This window comes from Vicugna pacos, chromosome 9 (assembly GCF_048564905.1).
Source record: "Vicugna pacos chromosome 9, VicPac4, whole genome shotgun sequence".
NCBI lineage: Eukaryota > Metazoa > Chordata > Mammalia > Artiodactyla > Camelidae > Vicugna > Vicugna pacos.
Window position 1 is genome coordinate 33,545,118 of NC_132995.1, and position 20,528 is coordinate 33,565,645.

Below are 20,528 nucleotides of genomic sequence, written 5' to 3' on the forward strand. Positions count from 1 at the left end.
GGTGGCCCTAGGCATTCCTTGGCTTGAGGCAGCATCACTCCAGTCTCAGCCTCCATCCTCACATGGCCTTCTTCTCTCTGTATCTGTGTCCTCTCCTCCTCTTATAAAGATACCAGTCAAGTCATTGGATTCAGACTTATCCTGAATCCAATGACATTGGATTCAGACTTATCCTGAATCCAATGACATTGGATTCAGACTTATCCTGAATCCAATGATATCATCTTGAGATCTCCAACTAATTACATTCACAAAGGTCTTCTTTCCAAAAAAATTCACATTCTGAAGTTCTGGGTGGACGTGAATTTGGAGGGGACACTATTCAACCCGCTATACTTCTTTATCAGGAAGGACTTCTTTTACCACCAATCTGAAATAGCACTCCCTCCATCCAAACTGCTCATCCCTCTACCCTACTCTATTGTTTTTCCATAGCATTTATTATCAGTTGACATTCTTTGTAGTTATTTATTGTCTGTCTCCCTGCACTTGATTTTGAGCTTCTGGGAGAAACAATTTTGTCTGTATTGCTTATAGCTGTATTTTCAGTGCCCAAACTAAGTGCCAGTATGTATGCAGTACAGACTGGGTGGGTCCTGGCCTCTGCAGGCCCAGCACAGATTTTCTCTCAGCCTCAGCAGCTCCACATCCATCCAGCCAGTAGAGGTTATTTTCTGCTTGGAATTAGGGGTCACCTTGTCTATCTGCCTCCTCACATTTCTCTCAATAAACATGCAATGTCCCCAGTTAAAATGGAAACAGCTTGAGGTCTGTGGGCTTAGTGCTTTGGACAGATAGCCAATCTGAGCAAGCTGATGGAGAAAATGAAAGTGCTTGCTTCTCCTAACTACTCATTCTCATTGTCGGTGAGTGTCCGCATAAACTGTGTTCAGTTCTTCCTTAGGTTGGGGTTCAAAGTTTATCATGATCACAGCCTTGGCTACAGTAAAGATTATTTGATCAAAGGTTTGGAGAACATAAGTTAGAGGGTTTGCTCCTATTGTAGACTTGACTTTGATGTGCTCCTTCTAGGTGTAGACTGTCTTCTGACCATGTATCCCACCATGGCAGGCACACAATTAATGAATGAACGGATGGATGGATGGATGGATGGATGGACAGACGGACTAGAACCAAATGGTTACCTCTGACACTTGCCTTCATTTCAAAGTAATGTAGACTAAAATAACCTAAGACCACAGATGTCTCACAGAAACATGATTAAGCACTATATAGTCACCCTTGAACAATGCAGGGGTTAGGGTCACTGACCCCCCCGCCCCTGCAGCAGCTAAAAATCCATGTACAAGTTACAGTTGGCCCTCCATGTATGCTGTTCCTCCTTATATGTGGTTCCTCTATATCCCTTCCATATTTGTGGTTCTCCATCCTCAGATTTGACCAACAGCAGATTGTATAGTACAGCTGTATTTATTATTTAAAACACCCATATGTAAGTGGACCCTGTAGTTCAAACCTATGTTGTTCAAGGGTCAACTGTATTTTTTCAAGAGTGCTTTCTCTTCATCAACATGAAGGATGTAAGGACAAAACACACAAAAAAATCTTGCTGATATTTTGCTTCCTTCAATGACTTTGCAATTAGAATGAGGTGGATGTGTCAGTTTTAAAAAGTAGTAAGTGAAAAGAGCAGAACTAATGAGGCAGTATAGTGATTACATTCTGAGGAGTGTGTTCGGAAGCTCAACCAATGCCAATCAGGCCACTAAAGGCTGCAGAAGACACAATATTGTAAACTGACTATACCTCAATAAAAAAATATATAATATAAAAAAATTAAAAGATAAAAGCTGCAGAAGAGGTAAAAGTGAAGTAATTACATGAGGTGCAAGGTATGGGGTGGTCTGGATAATCCCACTACTACAAGAAGGGGCTTAGTTTGTTAACCTGCTGTTTGGGTAGAACCATTGCAGATGCAGCAACCAATTCTGTGCCCAGCCCAGAATCTCTGACCATGAACCATAGTCCTGCGTTATACAGAATATCTCACGTTGGTAGGGTAAGTGTCAAAACACGCAGAGAGATTATGGCAAGTAAATCAAATCCATGACATCAGTAATCGTGCTGAATTGAGGAATAAGTTTCTGATCATTGTGATATTTGTTATTTAACATATTTGAAATAGTTCAGATAACTCAATTAAAGGATTAGAGGACCTGATACTTTGAATTTAATTTAAAATGCTTAAAGGAATTTGAAATTAGATCTGTGGTTTTAATTTTAAAATGCTAAGAAAATTTAATTAAGTTTGTAAACAATATTTAAAAGATTTTGATTGATTAAATCTATGAGTTTAGACTTGGATATGTTAGTATTTGAATGCTTAGGAAGATTTCATCAGACTATAGGTCTTTCATATTAGCTATTGAAAGTGTTTGTGCAAATCAAACAGATTAAATATGTGTTTTTCCTTGAAAATGCCTACAGAAACTAGATTAAGTACGTGAGCAATGTTTAGGGTTTAACCCATTACGTTTTGAATTAATCAAGCATCAATCAAGAATTAAGCAAAATAAGTGTTCAAATTTATATACAAAACCAATCGCTTTGTAGTTAAGACAAGATCTGTAAACTGATCTTAAAGACACAAGACAAATTAGACTTTTAGATGTACAGCTTTAATAACTAAGATATTATTTAAAGCACTAGGAACTGTAAGAAACACAGTGCACAAAAGCCCCAGTCAGACGTCAAAACCCGGACAGCGTCCGTTCATGTCAGCCCAAGACGAGAAAGTCTGAGCACCTGGCCCTGAGACACGAGGGACTTATCACACACTGTAAAGCAGAGTTTATTCTTCACCCCTCTGTGCTGATGGGGATGGGGAGGTATAGCAATGAGGTGAGGAGTTGTGCCTGGAGACTCATCCCTTAGCTGGGAGCAAAGATGGAAGAGGGCCCAGATGACTGGGGTGCTTAGCTGGCATAGTACAGACAGCTGAATCTCAGCTCCAGGGGTTACATCCAAAGACATGGGTAGAAGAGCCAGTGATGGGCAGATGAGGCTCCTGCTAGTCTGCGAGTGAAGTTGTAAGGGAATTCTGTTGAGTCCCTGCAGATTACTATTTTTTTTAAATTTAGTTTTAAACTTACATACAGTAAAATGTACTCTTTTTGGTGTATGATTTTGACAGTCAAGTATACAACCATCGCCACATTTAGGATACAGAACAGTTCCATCAGCCCCCAATTCCCTCATGCTATCCCTTTATAGTCAACACCCCCACCCTCCAAACTTGACCCCTGACAACCATGGGTCTGCCCTCCATTTCCCCAGCTTTGCCTTTTCCAGAATATCATTAAATAGAATTACCCAGCCTTTAAGTCTGGCTTCTTCACTTAGCACGCTTTTGACATGCACATTATTTTAAATGCCTGTAGAATATTCTGCAAAGGATTGATCATCCATTCCACCACCCAGCCCCCTCTGGACAAGGATATTTTAAAATATTTGTCAGCTCTCGGCATGCTTACTTTTGAAGGCTTCCCTACAGCATTTCAAACATTAAAAGGCAGCCATTTTTCATTGAAGGTAATTTTTTTTCTTGTAACTTTTTGAGGAAAAGAACTTTGGAATTGCTTTTGAAATTATTTGATTATTTTGTGATTGTCTATGACTCTTCACTAATTATCATGAGAAAAATATTTTTAAAAGTAAACACTGGAAGTGTCTGAGAGATCAGATTGCTGTCAGAAAAAGTTCATGTGATCTGTATGTATTAAACATAGTAATATTGCATTTTAAAAGAACTGTCTGAAGAGAGCAGACATGGCCCATCAAGGACATGACGAACATGGTCACAGTAAAATGAAACTTCCAGATTATAAACAATGCAAGATAGAAGGGACATCATTAAAAATTGTCCAGGAGAAGCTGGCTGCACAAGGGTTAAGGGACCTATGGGGCCGCAGAGCAGCTTGGAGATACATGGGTGGCTTTGCAAATAATGTTTCCTTTGTTGGTGCAACATTAAAAGGATTCAAATGGGGATTTGCTGCATGTGTGGTAGCTACAGAAGCTGAATATTACCTGGAGTCCCAGAAAAAAAGATTAGCAGCATCACTGAAGATAATACCTGGAAGTATCTTTTAAAATGGTTTCTTAACTCTTATAAATTATAAGGAGATTTCTTCACTGTAGCCAACTGGTCTGTGTGTTTGTCCTTTAAAGAATACTAGTAATATTTAATAAAATAAGAAAACATGTTTAAAAAAAGTAAATATTGAATTCACAGTTCACAGGATTGTAGAGACATTTCATTACATTTATTAATTTTTTATTTTGCAACTTTCTTATGTTAGAGCCAACATCCTTTTTTCAAGTCTCAAACATTTCTGTAGGTCCCTGGAAAGCTCACAGACCCTGAGCACCATGCCCCAAGTTTCTTACAGAGCCCCACAAGAATTTCATAGCTGAAGGCAACACGGTGCCAACCTACACCAGTGAGAGAAGAGAATGGAAGACTGCTTTCTCTGAATCATAATAATGCCCTTCCAAAAAGAAAAAGAAAAAAGAAAAAGAAAAAAAATGGCACAATAATTCTTTTCTAAGATTTTTTTTATCTCACAGACTGTGTAAAAATGTATGTGCAAATTTGTTCTTTGCAGCAATATTGGTAATAGTACTGGTAAGAGTATATCCATAAGGGATTGCTTCATCTGTGGTACATCACACAGTGGAATACTGTACAGCCATGAAAAGGGGTGAGGTAGATCTATACATGCGAACAGCAAAATTTTCCCAACTAAGTGAAAGCACAAGTCACAAAAAAGAATGTATAATCTGACTATATTTCTGTAAAATAAAAATCATTATGATTTTAAAATGTTAGTAAATGCACAGAAAAAAAAAAGGAAAGATACATGCCAAATTTAACTATGGTTACCTCCAAGGGAGGAAAAAGTTTTTTATGTATGTGTATGCAATTGAAGGGAGGTTTTCACTATTTACTTTTATGTAACATTTGAATTTACCATGAGCATATATTAATTTGGTAATCAGGAAAAGTCACTAAATATTACTTTAGACAAGCCAAACACAAGCAGGACTACTGAAAGATGTGAATTGATGTTCTGAATTTCCAAGCACATTGTGGATGAGCTTTAGACTGTTTTGGGGTTAGTGGGTTCCTTGTCCCCTTTTCTCAAGGTCAAAACAACCTAAACAAAAACTCCTCTTTCGCCTTCTTTCTACAGCCAAACACTCCCACCCAACGATAATCATTCACAAAAACCAAGATTATCTTGGAAAATAAGACTTTCCCACTGATTGAGAAGGGAAATTGGATAAAACTAGCATTCAAGTTCTACATGGTATCTAAAGAACTCCCAAGCTAACTGACCGTGCATGTGCTCTGAAGAGACTCTCCTTGTCTGGAAAGGCCTTCGAATGCCAGCGGATCAACAAGGAGATAATATACTATGTAGATTAACACTCATGTATGAAGCACCATGTTTATGAGTTTTGGGGATGTGCTCATTAAAACATGGTACTGAGATGCTGTCTCAGAGATGTGGGAGACCAACAGAAGCTTACAGAGCCTTGGGTCAAAAAGGGTCTTGTGACAGAGACCACTTGAGAACACGAAGCAGGTGATGGAGCTGGAAGGTAGCAAGTCCATCCATTCAGTGTCCCACTGGCCTTACAAAGTCAGCTGGTGATGAATCTGTGGGCCCAGACTCTCTCGTGTCCAGGGCAGGCACAGTCTTGAGCTCCCACATCTGAGGAGCTGCTTGGATATGACAGGAGCTGGTCCAAGGGACACTGTGATGCTGAGGTGGCCCTGAGAGGCCTCTGCTTTCCCCCCATAATTGCTTCAAAAATTGTGAGTGTCCACACGGGTTCCCATGGTCACTTGTTCAGGACAAGCAGCAGAGAAGACAGGAGAAGGGATGTTCTGTGGAACAAGTGGCTTGGCTTTTGTGGAGAACTAGCTGGTGTCTCATCCAGCCGCCTGGGTGCCGCAGTCTGCCCACCACTTCTGCTCCCTACAGGTGGTGGGAGGACGCAGGCTTCAGCCAGAGACAAGGCTGGCAGCCACCAGGTTGTTGCTTTCACCTCCCTGGGGCACAGCTGTCCTGGGAGAGGAGGGCTGAGGGAGCCAGGGAGCTCATTTGTAAAACGGGTTTCATTTTCTCACTTAACAGACACATCTGGTGCTTCCACTCCACCCTCTCTTCACATTTGAGGGGCCTCTTCTCCTCCCAGTTTAGGGAGCTTCAGGATGCTCTGAACCGGAGGCCCCGACCCCTTCCCTGCCTTGGGGCAGCAGACTCCACCTGCCTCCAAGGTGAGATGCTTTTTCAGAAGGGGGCAGGGGGTGAGGGGGAAGGATTAAAAGGTGGAATAAAATATGGCGACACTTGCAAAGGGAAAGCAAACAAGGGGCTAAGGCAACTTCCTGAGTTCACTAGAGGTGATCTTTACCTACAGTCTAAATGGTTGGGAGACCCACCTGCTTTGGAAGGAGGGGCTCAGGGAGACCTGTGTTCAAGGCAAGTCCTGGCTTTCCTGGCTCACCAAGTCTACTTGAATGATCTGTGGTCCCCCATTGCCAGCTCTGCTTCACGTACCTCTTCAACATCTTGTCTCTGTAAAGAGCATCCTTGAAACCGCCCTCATCACCGCTGGGAAGCGCCCTCTTTCCTCTGGCTAGAACCTGGCATAAACGCTTTTCTATCTCACTCAGTCCTGGCGGCCATCGGTCTCAGTTAGTGGCCCCTTCCACACTGAAAACTCTCCATACATTTCTTTTAAAACCTTTTATTCAATAATATATACTTTTAAAATTATAATATGTAACCGCCCTTCATGCCACATACGCCCCGTGCCCCCACTGTGGAGTCTGTGGTCGGCTAGTTAACGTGGTCTGCTGGAAAACAGGTGGCCACGGGATGAGCCAGGGGCGAGGAGGGAGCAACAGTAACCAACAACCATTTTGCATACCCTTCACATTTCCCATGCTTTCTGGGTCAGGAGGAAGTCAACAGGAAGCCAAAGGCGTGTGAACCTTTTACATTCGGAAGTGAGGTTTGATATACGGTGGCGGGCTGCCCTTCGGTTGGTCTAGTTCGTGCTTGCCAAACCTGCCACCATTTTGTGTCTGCTCACGGAACGTGATCTCTCTACACACGTTAAGACGTTTGATTTGGTTCTTGTTCTGCTTATGGAAAAGTGGGAGGAACCGCAACAGACCTGGGGAGAGATGGGAGGAGGGGAAAGACGGCATTAATCAATCTGACTGGGAGTGAGGACAGGTCTCCACTGGCTGGTGGCTCCCTTCTCCAGGGGAGTGCTGGGAATAGTATGCAAGCCCAACTTGCCCATGGCAGTTTGTGGGAAATCAGGTAAGAACTGATTTTATGATTTCAGGTTTCAAGTAGTACCCTTTTCCTTCCTCTTCTGATCACCACTAACGGGCAGTCTTTGTCCCAGCCTTGCTGTGACCCACTCCCTCCCTTTCTCTCAGTCCAGGAAGCTGATCTAGAAGCTCCATAGTCTCCTGACCATTCTGTGCAAGCCAAGCTACCAAGTTCAGCAGATCCGCATGACCTGATTTACAGAGGACACCTTGGGACCAAGACTCAGATGACTGTTTTTACACAGGGTAAGTGTCCAGTCCAAGAGAGCTCAAGTATTTTTAACTCTTCCCTGGAAGTGGCTGTCTGGCTTGGCCTGAAAACCTCATTTCTCCTTCCATGCCCAGCACAGCAGAGTGGGTGGTGAGATGCCAGAATTCTAGAAGCAGCATCTCAGGATGGTACTAGAGCATTGGCAGAAGGGACTATGCACCCGGGAAACTGTCACACAGAAACACTTCATGACTCAAAGTTCCTTTGGGCAAAGGGTTCTACTGCTTAGTACCTGAGAAAGGCTGCATGGTGCATATGGTTAAGAAAGAAATGACTCTTCAGCAGATGATTTTCAAGCTTTCAACTCCACAGAGGGATCAGTGAGAAACAAGCACACTAGTGAAAGACACCACCATCTGCCAAACAACAGCATGTGCCTACTTGCGTTGCAAGGAATGGAGCTGGGGAGAGGTTTTCATAAATGCAGACACCCTGCTACAGTGTTTAAAGTCATGCAATGAAATGGTCAGCCCCCAGCAGCAGGTTCTGAGTGGTGTAACTCAGAAGCAAGAAACAGAACAATCCCCACCACACCACCCTAGTCCCGCCTCTTGCTAAAGGAAAGTCATCACACCAAGGTAATTAACTGCAACCACCCACCCACCCACCCACCCACATCTTTGCAGTTCAAAGTTTATCCCTCCTCTCCCCCAAGACACAGGAAATACAAGTTTAAGGTCCTCATGGCAGTGGCTTGTCTCCCACTTGGGAAGGCTGGTGATTATCAACATTTTTATTTATGAAAACAGAATTTAACATAGCATTTTTCTTTCCTCTAAGGGCAGCAGCACATAAATCATACATCAGTCATCCAGTGATACAAAGAGGTGGCCAATTGAGTCTGAAGTAGTCATTAGTAAAAGATCACAACCCAGGCAGTGTTGCTTTTCTGCAAACAGAAGGAAATGGCTCCATGGTTCTCGAAGATTTATCCAAGCTTTCCACTGGGTGTAAGATTTCTGTCCCAACCTCTTAGTCACCATTTACAGCAAAAAAGTCAGCAAGTGAAAAACTGTTAATTTATTGATTCAATGAAAGTTTTTTTTTTTTAAACAATCCCCAATACATGCAGTTCAGGATTAAGTATCACATTTGTAGCACATTGTTGAGTCTCTACACAAAAGTATGCGTCACCTGTATAATCCCCTCACATCACGTTCCCCAGCCTCTACAATACCTGGTTGGGGTCATTTTCATGGACACATCCATACAGCTCCAAAGTGTATGTTATTACTGGTTTTCTTAGCCAGATGTCTCCCTGCCACCTCCCCTCTCCTCACCCCCACCCTGGGGTTAGTTTTTAATGGCAAGATACTAGTCTTAGATTAATTAATAAGCTTACTGACAGATTTGGCTTTTTGTGTGCTCACATAGACCCTGCTTTTGTTTTCAGGCTTATGTCTTAATGACCTTGACTCTGATCAGTTACTATCCACTCCTATTAATTTGCAGGAGGGAAGTTTGCTTTTTCTTGTGAGTGCTCATGCAGTAACACAGGTTTCTAAACAAATCATTAATCTGAACTGGCATTAAAGGAAACTGTCAACGGGGCTCTCTCAGATCCATTTCAATGCATATATAAAAATTCTTCCAATTGTTTGTGTCCCCAAATAATTTTGCGTCCATCCTCATCATAGCAGCACCTGGGAGAAGCTAAGTCATTTCCCTGAGTAGGCGCAGACTGAGGCCCACGGCTGCCAGCTCTCTCCGGGACTCAGCATTTGCCTCGAGAGCACCACCTTGCAGCCCCACTGGGACCAATCCTGGGGCAGTGCCCATCTCAGGGCACATCAGAGAACTTCAACTTTGTGCCCCCTAGCTTTCTCCTCTCAAGAAGTCCTGTTCCCTCCTCAAGATCTACTTTTTGACTGTTTTTACTGGTTCCCTTTCTTCTTTGAACACCCTCCTCTCCCATCCTCTCTCCCAGCGCCCAAGGATTACAAGCTCTTTTGTCTCCTGTAATCAATCAGTTGGAGAGTACTATACTTCTCTGCGAGGGAATACATATGCTTTGAGCCTTGTTAGTACCGACATGTTAGAGAAATGCCTGTTAGGAGACCAGTAGAGTGACTGATGTTCACGTGCCTCACAGAACTGGCAACTGGCACCCCTCTAACTAGTAAGAAGCCCCGGGAATGCTTGGTCCGCATTACACACCTGATGGCTTCTCCCACCTGGACCTACCACAGGGATAGGGCAGGACAGGAGCAGGCCAGCTGACAAGATCCTGGGGAGATTGAACTGCAAGCAAACCTGATGGAAATATTAACACTTCCTCAGTTCTACTCTCACCATGAGATTTCTCAGCTAAAGCAAAACCTTGCAGTTATGCTCACCGTGGCCAAAAAACCATGATACACCCATCTGTATTTGGCACAGGAACCTTTTGTTCTCACCATACAGGTCTATGTTCTTGAACACAGGCAGTACCTGAGATGACAGTGTAACACTACCCTGTTCCCCACATTTTTTTGCTTTTCTTTAGGAAATAGTAAGTCCTTATCATAGGCACTTTTAACCTGTTAAGGTAATGAAGCAAACAAAATGTCTAATGAAAATTACTGAGATGAATTTAAGAAATAATATGCCAACCCAAACAGATATTGGATGGGTGAATCTATCATAGCTTTGTCTAAATCTAAGACTAGATTCAGACATGCACACACACACACAAACACACACAGGCATACTTTCATCTGTCGTTTGGAACTCTGCAAGACCGCCTTCTAAGCCAGGTAAATACTCTAAATCTCAGGGGAGCTAGGTCCATCTGGACACAAAATGGTTTTGGTGATTGGTAGAAGAGGAAAGGTCTGGACTGGATTCAGTTCAGTTTGGGCAAGAACCACGCACAGCCAACCAGCCAGCAAGCTGAGTGTTAAGACCAGACCCAGAAGAGAGCACTTCAAACTCAGTTATGCTGTATGTCTAAGGCATGAGAGGTAAAAAGTGTAGGTGGTGGAAAAGTAAACTACATGAATAAAAAGGAAGAACTACTCCTTTGCCAAGCCGCAGTCACAGCCCAAGGACAGGCAGGCCAGCTGTGTTTGCACCTACTACATCATGACCAGAGGAGAGAGGCAGCAGTCAGTCACCTGACTCTTCTCCTCCAGATGCTTTTATTGCCTCTGGGGGACCCAAGAGAAAGAAATGGGGTTACCACTTCACCAAGACCATACAGTAGGCTAGCCTGCTTGGTCCAGACAGGAAACGTTTAAAAAAAAAAAAAGGTGGTGGGGGAAGGGAATGCGTGACAAAGCAGGAGATGGGTGGGGCAGGAAAGACACACAGTCGCACATCTCCCTGATAAATAACCACCAACAGTTTGGTGTTCCCTAAAAGGGAGCAATAGAAGGCTTTTGATAATCCAAAACACTGAGTTTCACTGCCTGACGTATCAATATGGGTTCAGCCAAGAGCTCCTGTCTTGTCTGATATTCAGGTAGAACAAATGTACACATTAATACACAGAATGTGCAATGCAGGCAGGTAGCACTGGTACAAGAACCTTAACTGAATGCATTTCCTGGCTTTGGGATCTTATTTTTCATCTGTAACCTATAATAAAAGTTTTATTTGTATTTTTAGTCCCCACCGACCAAACAACAAAAATAGAATCTACATTTAGAGATAGGACCTGCTACCAATACCAGTATGATTTTATTGGAATATGGAATGTAAACAGATGTTCTCAAACAACCTCACCTTATAAAAGTGTATGGCATTATTAAATAGTTGATAAAGAAATCCTAAAGTATGATGTGGTGGTAGACACCTTGACATCTAGCCTAGGTATATGAGGTCCCCACAGCTGTGGCATGGCTCTGCAGCTGGGGTCAGGGGATTGCTTGCAAACCATGTTGATGACAAGTCCCCAGAATGAAATCAGCCTATTTTTTATTTCCTTAAACAATATCTAGCTTCCTTTGCTAACATGAAGGCTAGCATAATGGATCCCAAGCTTTGATACTTGCCCCAGGAGCTCCACTCCCTTCCCCAAGCCCCTCACATGTTACTCTCTGTGGTCACTTGGGTTATCTGCTGGTCCTGCCCACACAACTCCAGTCCCTGCATGTGAGAAAGACTTATCTTTGCCAACACATTCCTGTGTTAACTACCAGAGCTTAAAAATGCAGATTACCCTGATTACAGTGGGAAACTGTTTCTCATGGGGCTAAAAAGGAACAAAGGGTGGGAAGGGAATATTTTTTTTCCACCCAATAGGCCTTTCTTGCCTAAATTCTAATAGGACTTTTTTTTTCTCCCTCTCTGACTTCCTTGAAGACTGACTTTCCAGCTTTAGTTATGGTTGTGAACAGAAAGTCTTTGTTTCTGAGATGTGCATTAAAGTAAGTGCACACAAAGGGATGTGCTGGGAAATAGTGAGGTTTCCTTATAAGGCTGGGGGAAAAAAAAGCTACATAAAAAAAATAGCAATAAAGTTTTACAATTAGGCAAATCAACAAAGGTTACAGTGAGCTCCAAGTTATGCACTTAGCATCCAACTTTTGATGAGACAGACGGACCTGTTCATGGCATCACAAGGTTTAAAGTGATGCCTCCTGACACATCAAAGGGGACTCTTGTGAGAATGACTGCAGTTTTTTCCCAAATGAATACACTTGGAAGAAAACTGCAGGGATGAAGGTACATTTCCTAGAGAGCTCATGTCATTAAAAAAAAATACATAAAACATGAATTTGTAAAAGAGCTTTAAAAAAAAATACTGTCACTGTTTTAGTATCTCCTTTTCATAAATGAGGCTGGTGTGTCAGAATAGACTGCTGATGCTTTGCTAAAACTTGAGCCTGAATCTCACCAAAAGAAACCCAGACCACAGTGGAATAGATAGGAAGTCAGATATTCAGAGCTTGTTGACTGAACGGGTTAATTCAACAGTGGTCTCCTGTTAAATAAAGGTAAACGTGCAACAACTCCGAGTCTCTCGTCTCCCATATGCATTCCAAAGGGAGAGGCCCCTCAGATCCTCAACTATGTGCATCGTCAGGCTACCAGAACGGCAGCTCCCTGTAGACTAGTACTGGGGAGTTTCTTTCTTTTTGACAGACTTTTAGGTCTTTACTCTTCTTTGCGTTTAGAAGGAACGGCTAGAATTTCTTTTTATCACACTGTAGTTTTCCTTCAAAGTTTGTGTTTGGTTGGTTGGTTTTATTGGCAAGCATCAATGCCGCATTACCCGTCGCTTTCCAGTCTTCATCGGGCCGCCGTGAGACCACTGGAAAGTACAGCATTATCTGCACAAGGCTGGGACTGCTCCTTCACCACGGGGTCTGTAAGAAACAGGAGGAAAGTCAGCCAGTGTAGGGGAGAACATCATGACAGACCCAACCCCGTTCCACAGTGAGATCGAGATAGGCCGCCAGGAAGTCAGGGTCAGGAGGGCAACAGAAATTACAGACACTGAGATGATCGGAGAAATGCTAGTACTGTCAACTTGTATACTTCTTCAGGGTACAAGTTCAACTGCTGAGACTCAGGGAAAAGAGGCACAGAATCACACATCTGCCACTGTGCAAAATGTCTACTAACTTCTTACGTGTTATTTTCCTTGAATATTAATATCATGTCCAACTCATGATTTCTTTAAAGCATGTTAGACAATAAACACTTTGGAGGAAAGGGTGAACAAAAGGAACCATTAGAAGACCTATCAATTAAAAAAAAAAAAGACCTATCAATTTTAAGCAACAGCATAAAATATTTTTATAGAAGTACAGTATATATTCAGAAAATCAGACAGATTATGATTTACATAATCAATGTACTGGAAGAATGAAGGGTAAGACCTTCTAAATTTGCTGTCTGCTAATGCTTAAGGGCCAGTAGGTTCAAGACTATTATCTTGAGAGGGGGATAAAGGAAAAGGAATGAGAGTACATTTTCATCTCACTTCTGAGAGAAACTGAGCAGGTCACTTAAACTCCCTTACGCTCGGTATCCTCTGTGACTGGACTAAATGACCTCATGTTGCCTGAAATAAGAGGAAAGTCTGAGACACGCTTTATCAGCAGGGAAAACTATATGCACACAGACAGATAAGCAACCACATAAACTGAATATATACACGTCCTGTGAAGTGAAATACCTAAGAAGTTGGTAATTCAGAGAGGATTTCAGTGAGATCTTTCCATACTTGCTTTCCTTTCCTCAAATTCTTTCTTTTTATTTAACTTATTTCCTTCTTTAAGAATACACTATGGTCATCTTATTACTTCCAACTAATCACTTATTTTTTTGAGGGGGAAAAACCTTTGATTAGGTTTCCACACAAATGTATATATTTGAAAACAAAATTTTAGATACTTGTGATCCATCAACTCAGGGTCAAGGGCAACAAACAGGCCAGACTCAAGGGAGCTACAGTGGGGAACAAGCAAACATCTTTGGCCATCAAGAAGCAGATCTGCAGAGTTCTCAACAGCCTAGAACTAATGAGACCAAATCCCAAGGACAAGTCATCCAAACACCCAGAATTATCCTGACTGTCCTCAGTGATAAAGGGTGGAAGAATTTCCCTTTGACAATCAGGCCCCAGAGACTCACAGAAGTATGGGTGCTCCATGGCCTCTTTGGCAGTCAGTCTCTGTTGATGGTCATATCGCAGAAGTTTGTCCAGAAGATCTAGGGCCTCGGGGCTGACGAGATGCCTGTTCTCACTATGGATAAAGTTCTCCCAGCGTTTCCGTGAATGTCTGACAAAAAGAGGAAAGCATTAGTGTCCTGAGGTTAAGTTAAACAAGAATCCTTACATATTAGGGCTAAAGCCAACAATGTCTTAAAACACTGTGCTGATTACAAGCTCATTAAATCTCATTCTTACCAGTACCTGCCCCACTCCCCAGTTATGATTACAGCATCCTTAAACAAAACAGTGCCGACTGATAAATAGAATTGATTACAACTTCTATATCTGATTTAGGACTTTGTGGAACCTCTCTAGATAATTTTCTAGGTAATTTCTAGATAACGCCCCAGGCTTTTAGTCAATTCTGGGTGAGGCATGGAGATGGAAATGGTGAAAACTGTCCACACATTTACTTTTCAACACTACTGTACTGTATCTGAAAAATGTGCTTTAAAATTTGCTCCCTTATTCAAAAATCCATTACACAGAACAAGAAAAAACTATAAATCTCTTATTCAAAGAAGAACCACAGCTTTCTAAGATTTTCCATTAAAATAAGCATATGCTGTCCAGAAAGCTTTTTTTCTGTTACATGATTGTCTTCCATTTTCTACTGATAAACAGGTTATTTCTTACAGAAGTAAAATGATTAGAAGACACATGTAAACAATGCCCAATTATCTCATGATAAGATAAAAAAAAATACAGATGGGAAAAAAAGAGTATTTCAATTCTGGTATGAGCAGAAAGGGGAAAGAGCTTTAAAAAGTGATTTTGGCTAACCTTTCCACTTCTGAAATGGGTAAGTTAAAACCCTTTCTTTCTCTCTCTTACTTACTGTCCCAGGATATCGTTGAAGTGCGGATCTAGGTCTATGTGATACTTCTTCAGATACCCATACAGCTCGTCTGTACCCAGAACCTTCGCAATGCGAACAAGCTGAAACACAAAACAAACTGACCAAATCACTGAGCACAGAACTCACTGCAAGCCCACGGGGATGCTGGATCAGAAATTAGGAGACTTCCACATCACTAAATCTCCAGGGACCAGATACAGATCCAAGCCTGGGGCAGACAGGCAGCAAACCACAGATAGGAAGTTTACATGAATGCAAATTTCCAAAATGCCTTTAAAATGGTAACACAACTTATGACAATAATCTTCTAGAAGCTGATGATTATGGGGGCATAAAATCTAATGACCAGAATCCTGTTTTATTAGACAAGGAGGTACCTGACTTCATAAACTCACTTTGGAAGTTGGGCATAACACAGTACTATCTGTCTCTATCTTTGGAGATTGGCTAACCACAGACAAGATTTTGTGAAATTTTTTACCCTGAAGAAAAGCTCATATGCAGACACAGAGTGATTTTTAGTGCCTCAAGGACAGCATCCCTTATCAAGATGCTATTTTCTTGGCATCTGCCCCAAAGTAGATAGGATCCAGACAGTGGTTGCTTACCTGGTCATAGTTATCCTGTCCATGAAAGAAGGGCTCCTTTCGAAAGATCATGCTCGCTAACATACAGCCCAAACTCCACATGTCCAAGCTATAATCATACATCTGAGGAAATAAAGACAACCAGTCAGTCAAGGATGTTACAAATGCCATTTTTCTGATCTGAGTTTCTAGTCTTTAGTTGACCTTTGTAGATATTTTTAAATTTAAAGTCAAAAAAAAAAAAGGCTGAGAAAAATCTGTAATTAATCATTTTGCAGTAGAATAGACTGGATTTTGAATATATCCAAATCAACTAAATAAAAATCAGGCTTTTTAAATAAAATCGCTTAAAGACTTAAACATAAGACAGGACACCATAAATCTCCTAGAAAAGAAAAAGGCAAAACATTCTCTGACATAAATCGTTGCAATGTTTTCCTAGGTCAGTCTACCAAGGCAACAGATATAAAAGCAAAAATAAACAAATAGGATCTAATTAAACTTAAAAGCTTCTGCACAGCAAACAAAAACATAACCAAAACGGAAAGACAACCTACCTACTGGGAGAAAATATTTGCAAACAATGGGACTGACAAGGGCTTAACTCCCAGAATATACAAACAGCTCATACAACTCAATAACAACAAAAAAATAGCAATCAAAAAATGGGCAGAAGACCTAAACAGACACTTCTCCAATGAAGACATACAGATGATCAATAGGCACATGAAAAAATGCTCAATATCACTAATTAGCAGAGAAATGCAAATTAAAACTACAATGAGGTTATCACTTTACACCGGTCAGAATGGCCATCATTATTAAAAAGTCCAAAAACAATAAATGCTGGAAAGGATGCAGAAAAAAGGGAATCCTCCTATTCTGTTGGTGGGAGTGTAATTTGGTGAAGCCCCAATGGAAAACAGTATGGCTATTCCTTAAAAACCTAAAAATAGTTACCATATGATCCAGCAATCCCACTCCTGGGCATATATCTGGAGAAAACTCTAATTCAAAAAAAATACATGCACCTCAATGTTCATAGCAGCACTACTAACAACAGCCAAAACGTGGAAGCAACCTAATGTCCATCGACAAATGACTACATAAAGAAGTTGTGGTATATATACCCAATTTACTACTCAGCCATAAAAAAGAATGAAATAATGCCATTTGCAGCAACATGGATGGACCTAGGAATGATCATACTAAGTAAGTCAGACAGAGAAAGACAAATATCATATGATGTCACCTATATTTGGAATCTAAAAAAAAAAAGACACAAATGAACTTATTTACAAACCAGAAACAAGACTCACAGACTTACAGAAAACAATGGTTACCAAAGTGGGAAGGGGGGGAGGGATAAATCAGGAGTTTGGGATTAGCAGATATAAATTAATATATACAAAATAAATAACAAGGTCCTACTATAGAGCACAGGGAATTATACTCAACAGCTTATTATTACCTATAATGAAAAAGAATATGAAAAAGAAAAAAAAATACATATATAAACCTGAATCACTATGCTGTAAATCAGAAACACAACATTGTAAATCAACTATACTTCAATTAAAAAAAGAAAAAACCAAAATACCTCAGGAAAAACCAGGCAAAGCCCTAAGGAAATATAAAAAGAATCCAGAGGTGCTTCACTAGCCATCTTACCTGATAGTCCACAAGGAGCTCTGGTCCCTTGAAGTACCTCGAGGCTACGCGGACATTGTACTCCTGAGCGGGGTGATAGAACTCTGCCAGACCCCAGTCTATCAGTCGCAGCTAAAATATGACAGAAATAAAACATGTGAAAGGAGTGTTTCTTGATGCCTGTGCCTTACAACAAGGCCACGTATATTAGAAAACAATTATTTGACCATATAGAAAATGTCAGCAAGTGCACTGGCTAAAATCTATACTCGCAACTGCATAAGAGGTCATTTCTAGAGCAGAGCACTCAGAATCTTATTTGCTGCTGCTTTTTTTTTCAAATTTAAATTATCCTGGCTTACTACTCTCTCTAGATCAATAGAGCTTAAGCATTTTTTCTGCCTCCATACCAGCTTCATGTGTTAACACATCCGCCCATTACTGAGAGTTCTTACTATAAGCTCTAGTCATAATGGAAAGGGTTGGGGACATGCGCCCCACTCCTGGATTGAAGCGCTGCTCTAGCCTTCCATTAATCAAACACTAGTTGATTCATTTACTCACCAGTCAGGGACAACCAGAATTGGATACTGAAAATAGGAAGGACTCAGTGTACTTGTAAGGCCAGGCAGATTAGTCTGAGGGTCATTAAGAAAGGAAGTAAAAACCATCAACTGTAGTTTCTTTCTTGAGGCCCTCCAGAAAAACATGACCGAAGTAAACAAGTGACTACAGTTAGGGTTAGCTGTCTACTTTCCTTGTGTACTACGCTTATGTATAGTAGAAACCAACACTGGAGACTGGAGAAATACTATTATCACAAGTCTGCCAAAGAAAAGAGAATGAGTCTTCAGAAATCACCTAGTACTGGTCAGAGTTTTGACTGGCCCTAAGCCTTCCAATGAAAGGCTTGTGGCTGCCTGGCTGTAATGGTACCTTTTTCTGTTGGTGATCTATCATGACATTGTGAGGTTTCACATCCCTGTGCATGATTCCCTTGCTGTGGCAGTAATCCAGAGCCTATTAGATAAGAAAGCACAGAGAAAAGTAAGCAAACCCTCTACCACCCCCCGCAATGTAAGCATATTCTTATTTGTTTGTGACAGCTTGATTTGAATACAGTCTCCCAGGGGCAGTTTAGTGTCTGTAACAAAAGAGAAAAAAACATGTTCAGAAGGCACCCCTAGCTCTCTGAGCACATGATGCTGGCAGCTGGTAGAAAGAGGGCTATGGAGAGGACGTCAAGGGCTACGATGAAGGTTTCTTAAAAAGGGGCATGATATACTTCTTAAGGTACTCTTCTACCTGTTCCTGGTGGCAGTGTCTCAGCCACCTGGATTTAGAAATCATACATTAATCTGCAGATGCATTTAAAACCAGATCTAGGAACCTCACTGGAGTCACTTCTTATAGTTGTTCAAATAACATGTAAGGGTCCAAGTGGACATGAAGAATGACATCCAGATATATCTGTCAATGTGGCTTGTCTTTCAGGTAAGTGTCTCTGGGTTTTCTAGATTTACTTGTATTCTAATATTAGTATTTTCTTTAAAAACAATCCCTGAGCCAGCTGGCCTTTAAGAATCATGATTATGTTATTACTCGAAGAGAGAAAATTACTTTCTGTAAGATTGTTGGCAAGCAGCTAAGATTTTTAAGTTTACAAGTCAATGATTTTTTAAGTAAATTTCTCAAGTTGTGCTGCCATTACCACAATTCAGCTTTAGAACTTTTCCATTATCCCAAGAATTTCCCTTAGGCTTGCCTGCAGTCAGTCCCACTCCATCTACCTCTTACTTCCTCCTTCCCTCCCCTCTCCTCCCAGCTACTCATCTACCACCTAATGCTACAGATTTGCCTTTTCTGAACATTCATAAAATGAAATAACACAACATATAGTACTTTATCTTCTTTCACTCAGCACAATGTTTCTAAGATTCATCCATGTTACTTTTTTCCTTGCTGAGCAGTATTTCATTGTATATATTAGCTGATAGACATTTGGGTTGTCTTAACTTTTGTCTATTATGACTAATGTTATCTATAAATGCTGCTTACAAATCTTTGAGAGGACATATTTTTTCCTTTCTTTTGGGTAAATTCCTAAGGGTGAAAGTGTTGGGTTGTATGTAAGTTTACATTAAACTTTTGAAAAATCTGCCTAATTGTTTTCCAAAGTGGCTGAACCATTTTACAATCTCGTCAACAACATATGAGGGTTCCAGTTTCTCTACATTCTCGTCAGCACTTGCTCTTGTTTATTTCTTTGATTACAGCTGTTGCAGTGGATCTGAAGAGGTATCTCATTGTGGTTTTAAACTGCATTTCTCTAATTAGTGATCAAATTAAACATCTTTTAATATGCTTTGGGGCTAGCCTTTATCTCCTTTGGACAAATGTTGATTCAAAATTTTCACCCATTTCTTATTTGGGTTAAGTCTATTTTTTGTTTTATGTAATATAAAAATTTGCTCCTAAATCTCCCTTTTCCAACACAGTAACTATTTCCATAAACTTCAATGTTGGCTGCTTTGTCTTATCTTAAAAAGTTCTTGAAGTCAACACGAGTCCCATAATATACTCCTTGAGTAATGATGCTATCAATCCATAATCTTATGGCATCTACGATGTGCTTGGCACTGAGTACTCTTGTAAGAGGGAGTTTTCTATGGGACAAGATTAGGGTTTCTCACCACTGGCACAGTTGACATTTTGGACTAGATAGTTCTTTGTTGTGGGGAGTGTTCCTGCACACTGTAGGATATTTAGCAAAACCCCTGGCCTCTACCCACGAGATGCCAGTAGCACCCCTCCAATTGTGACAACTGAAAGTGGCTCCAGACATTGCCAAAGTCCTCTGGGAGACAAAGTTAACCTGGTTGAGAATCAACGGACTAGACTAGCAAGGACACTCTACTAGGCATCTTTACATGGGAGGGAATACATAAACTAGAGGATGGTCCTAAGGACTTCATTCTAGGAACAGGCACACTTTGCCTTCCCCAGATACCATAGAGTATACCCTGTATGATGCTTTTTACATCAAGGTCAAGAACAGGCAAAACTAAACTATGATGGTAGAGGTGAGAATATAATCTATGCAAGGAGAGAAATATTCTATATCTGCACTGTCC

The 20,528-nt window shown here is 41.1% G+C and overlaps 1 protein-coding gene across 3 annotated transcripts in view; it reads right to left on the reverse strand.

The window, feature by feature from the left end:
* Window positions 1-6,767: 6,767 nt before the first annotated feature.
* Window positions 6,768-20,528, reverse strand: part of CSNK2A2 (casein kinase 2 alpha 2) — a 38,984-nt gene continuing 25,223 nt past the window's right edge. The window contains exons 6-12 of one of the 3 annotated variants that reach the window (XM_006214500.2): window positions 18,331-18,414; window positions 17,416-17,526; window positions 15,766-15,867; window positions 15,137-15,237; window positions 14,217-14,365; window positions 12,850-12,943; window positions 6,768-7,215 (exon numbers count right to left, since the gene is read on the reverse strand). In XM_006214500.2, the coding sequence (XP_006214562.2) occupies window positions 12,867-12,943; window positions 14,217-14,365; window positions 15,137-15,237; window positions 15,766-15,867; window positions 17,416-17,526; window positions 18,331-18,414 (624 nt within the window). In that variant the 3' untranslated portion in view covers window positions 6,768-7,215; window positions 12,850-12,866. Of the gene's footprint in view, window positions 7,216-8,657; window positions 12,944-14,216; window positions 14,366-15,136; window positions 15,238-15,765; window positions 15,868-17,415; window positions 17,527-18,330; window positions 18,415-20,528 lie in introns of those variants that run through there. The other 2 variants (XM_072967471.1, XM_072967470.1) reach the window with 2 other exon arrangements.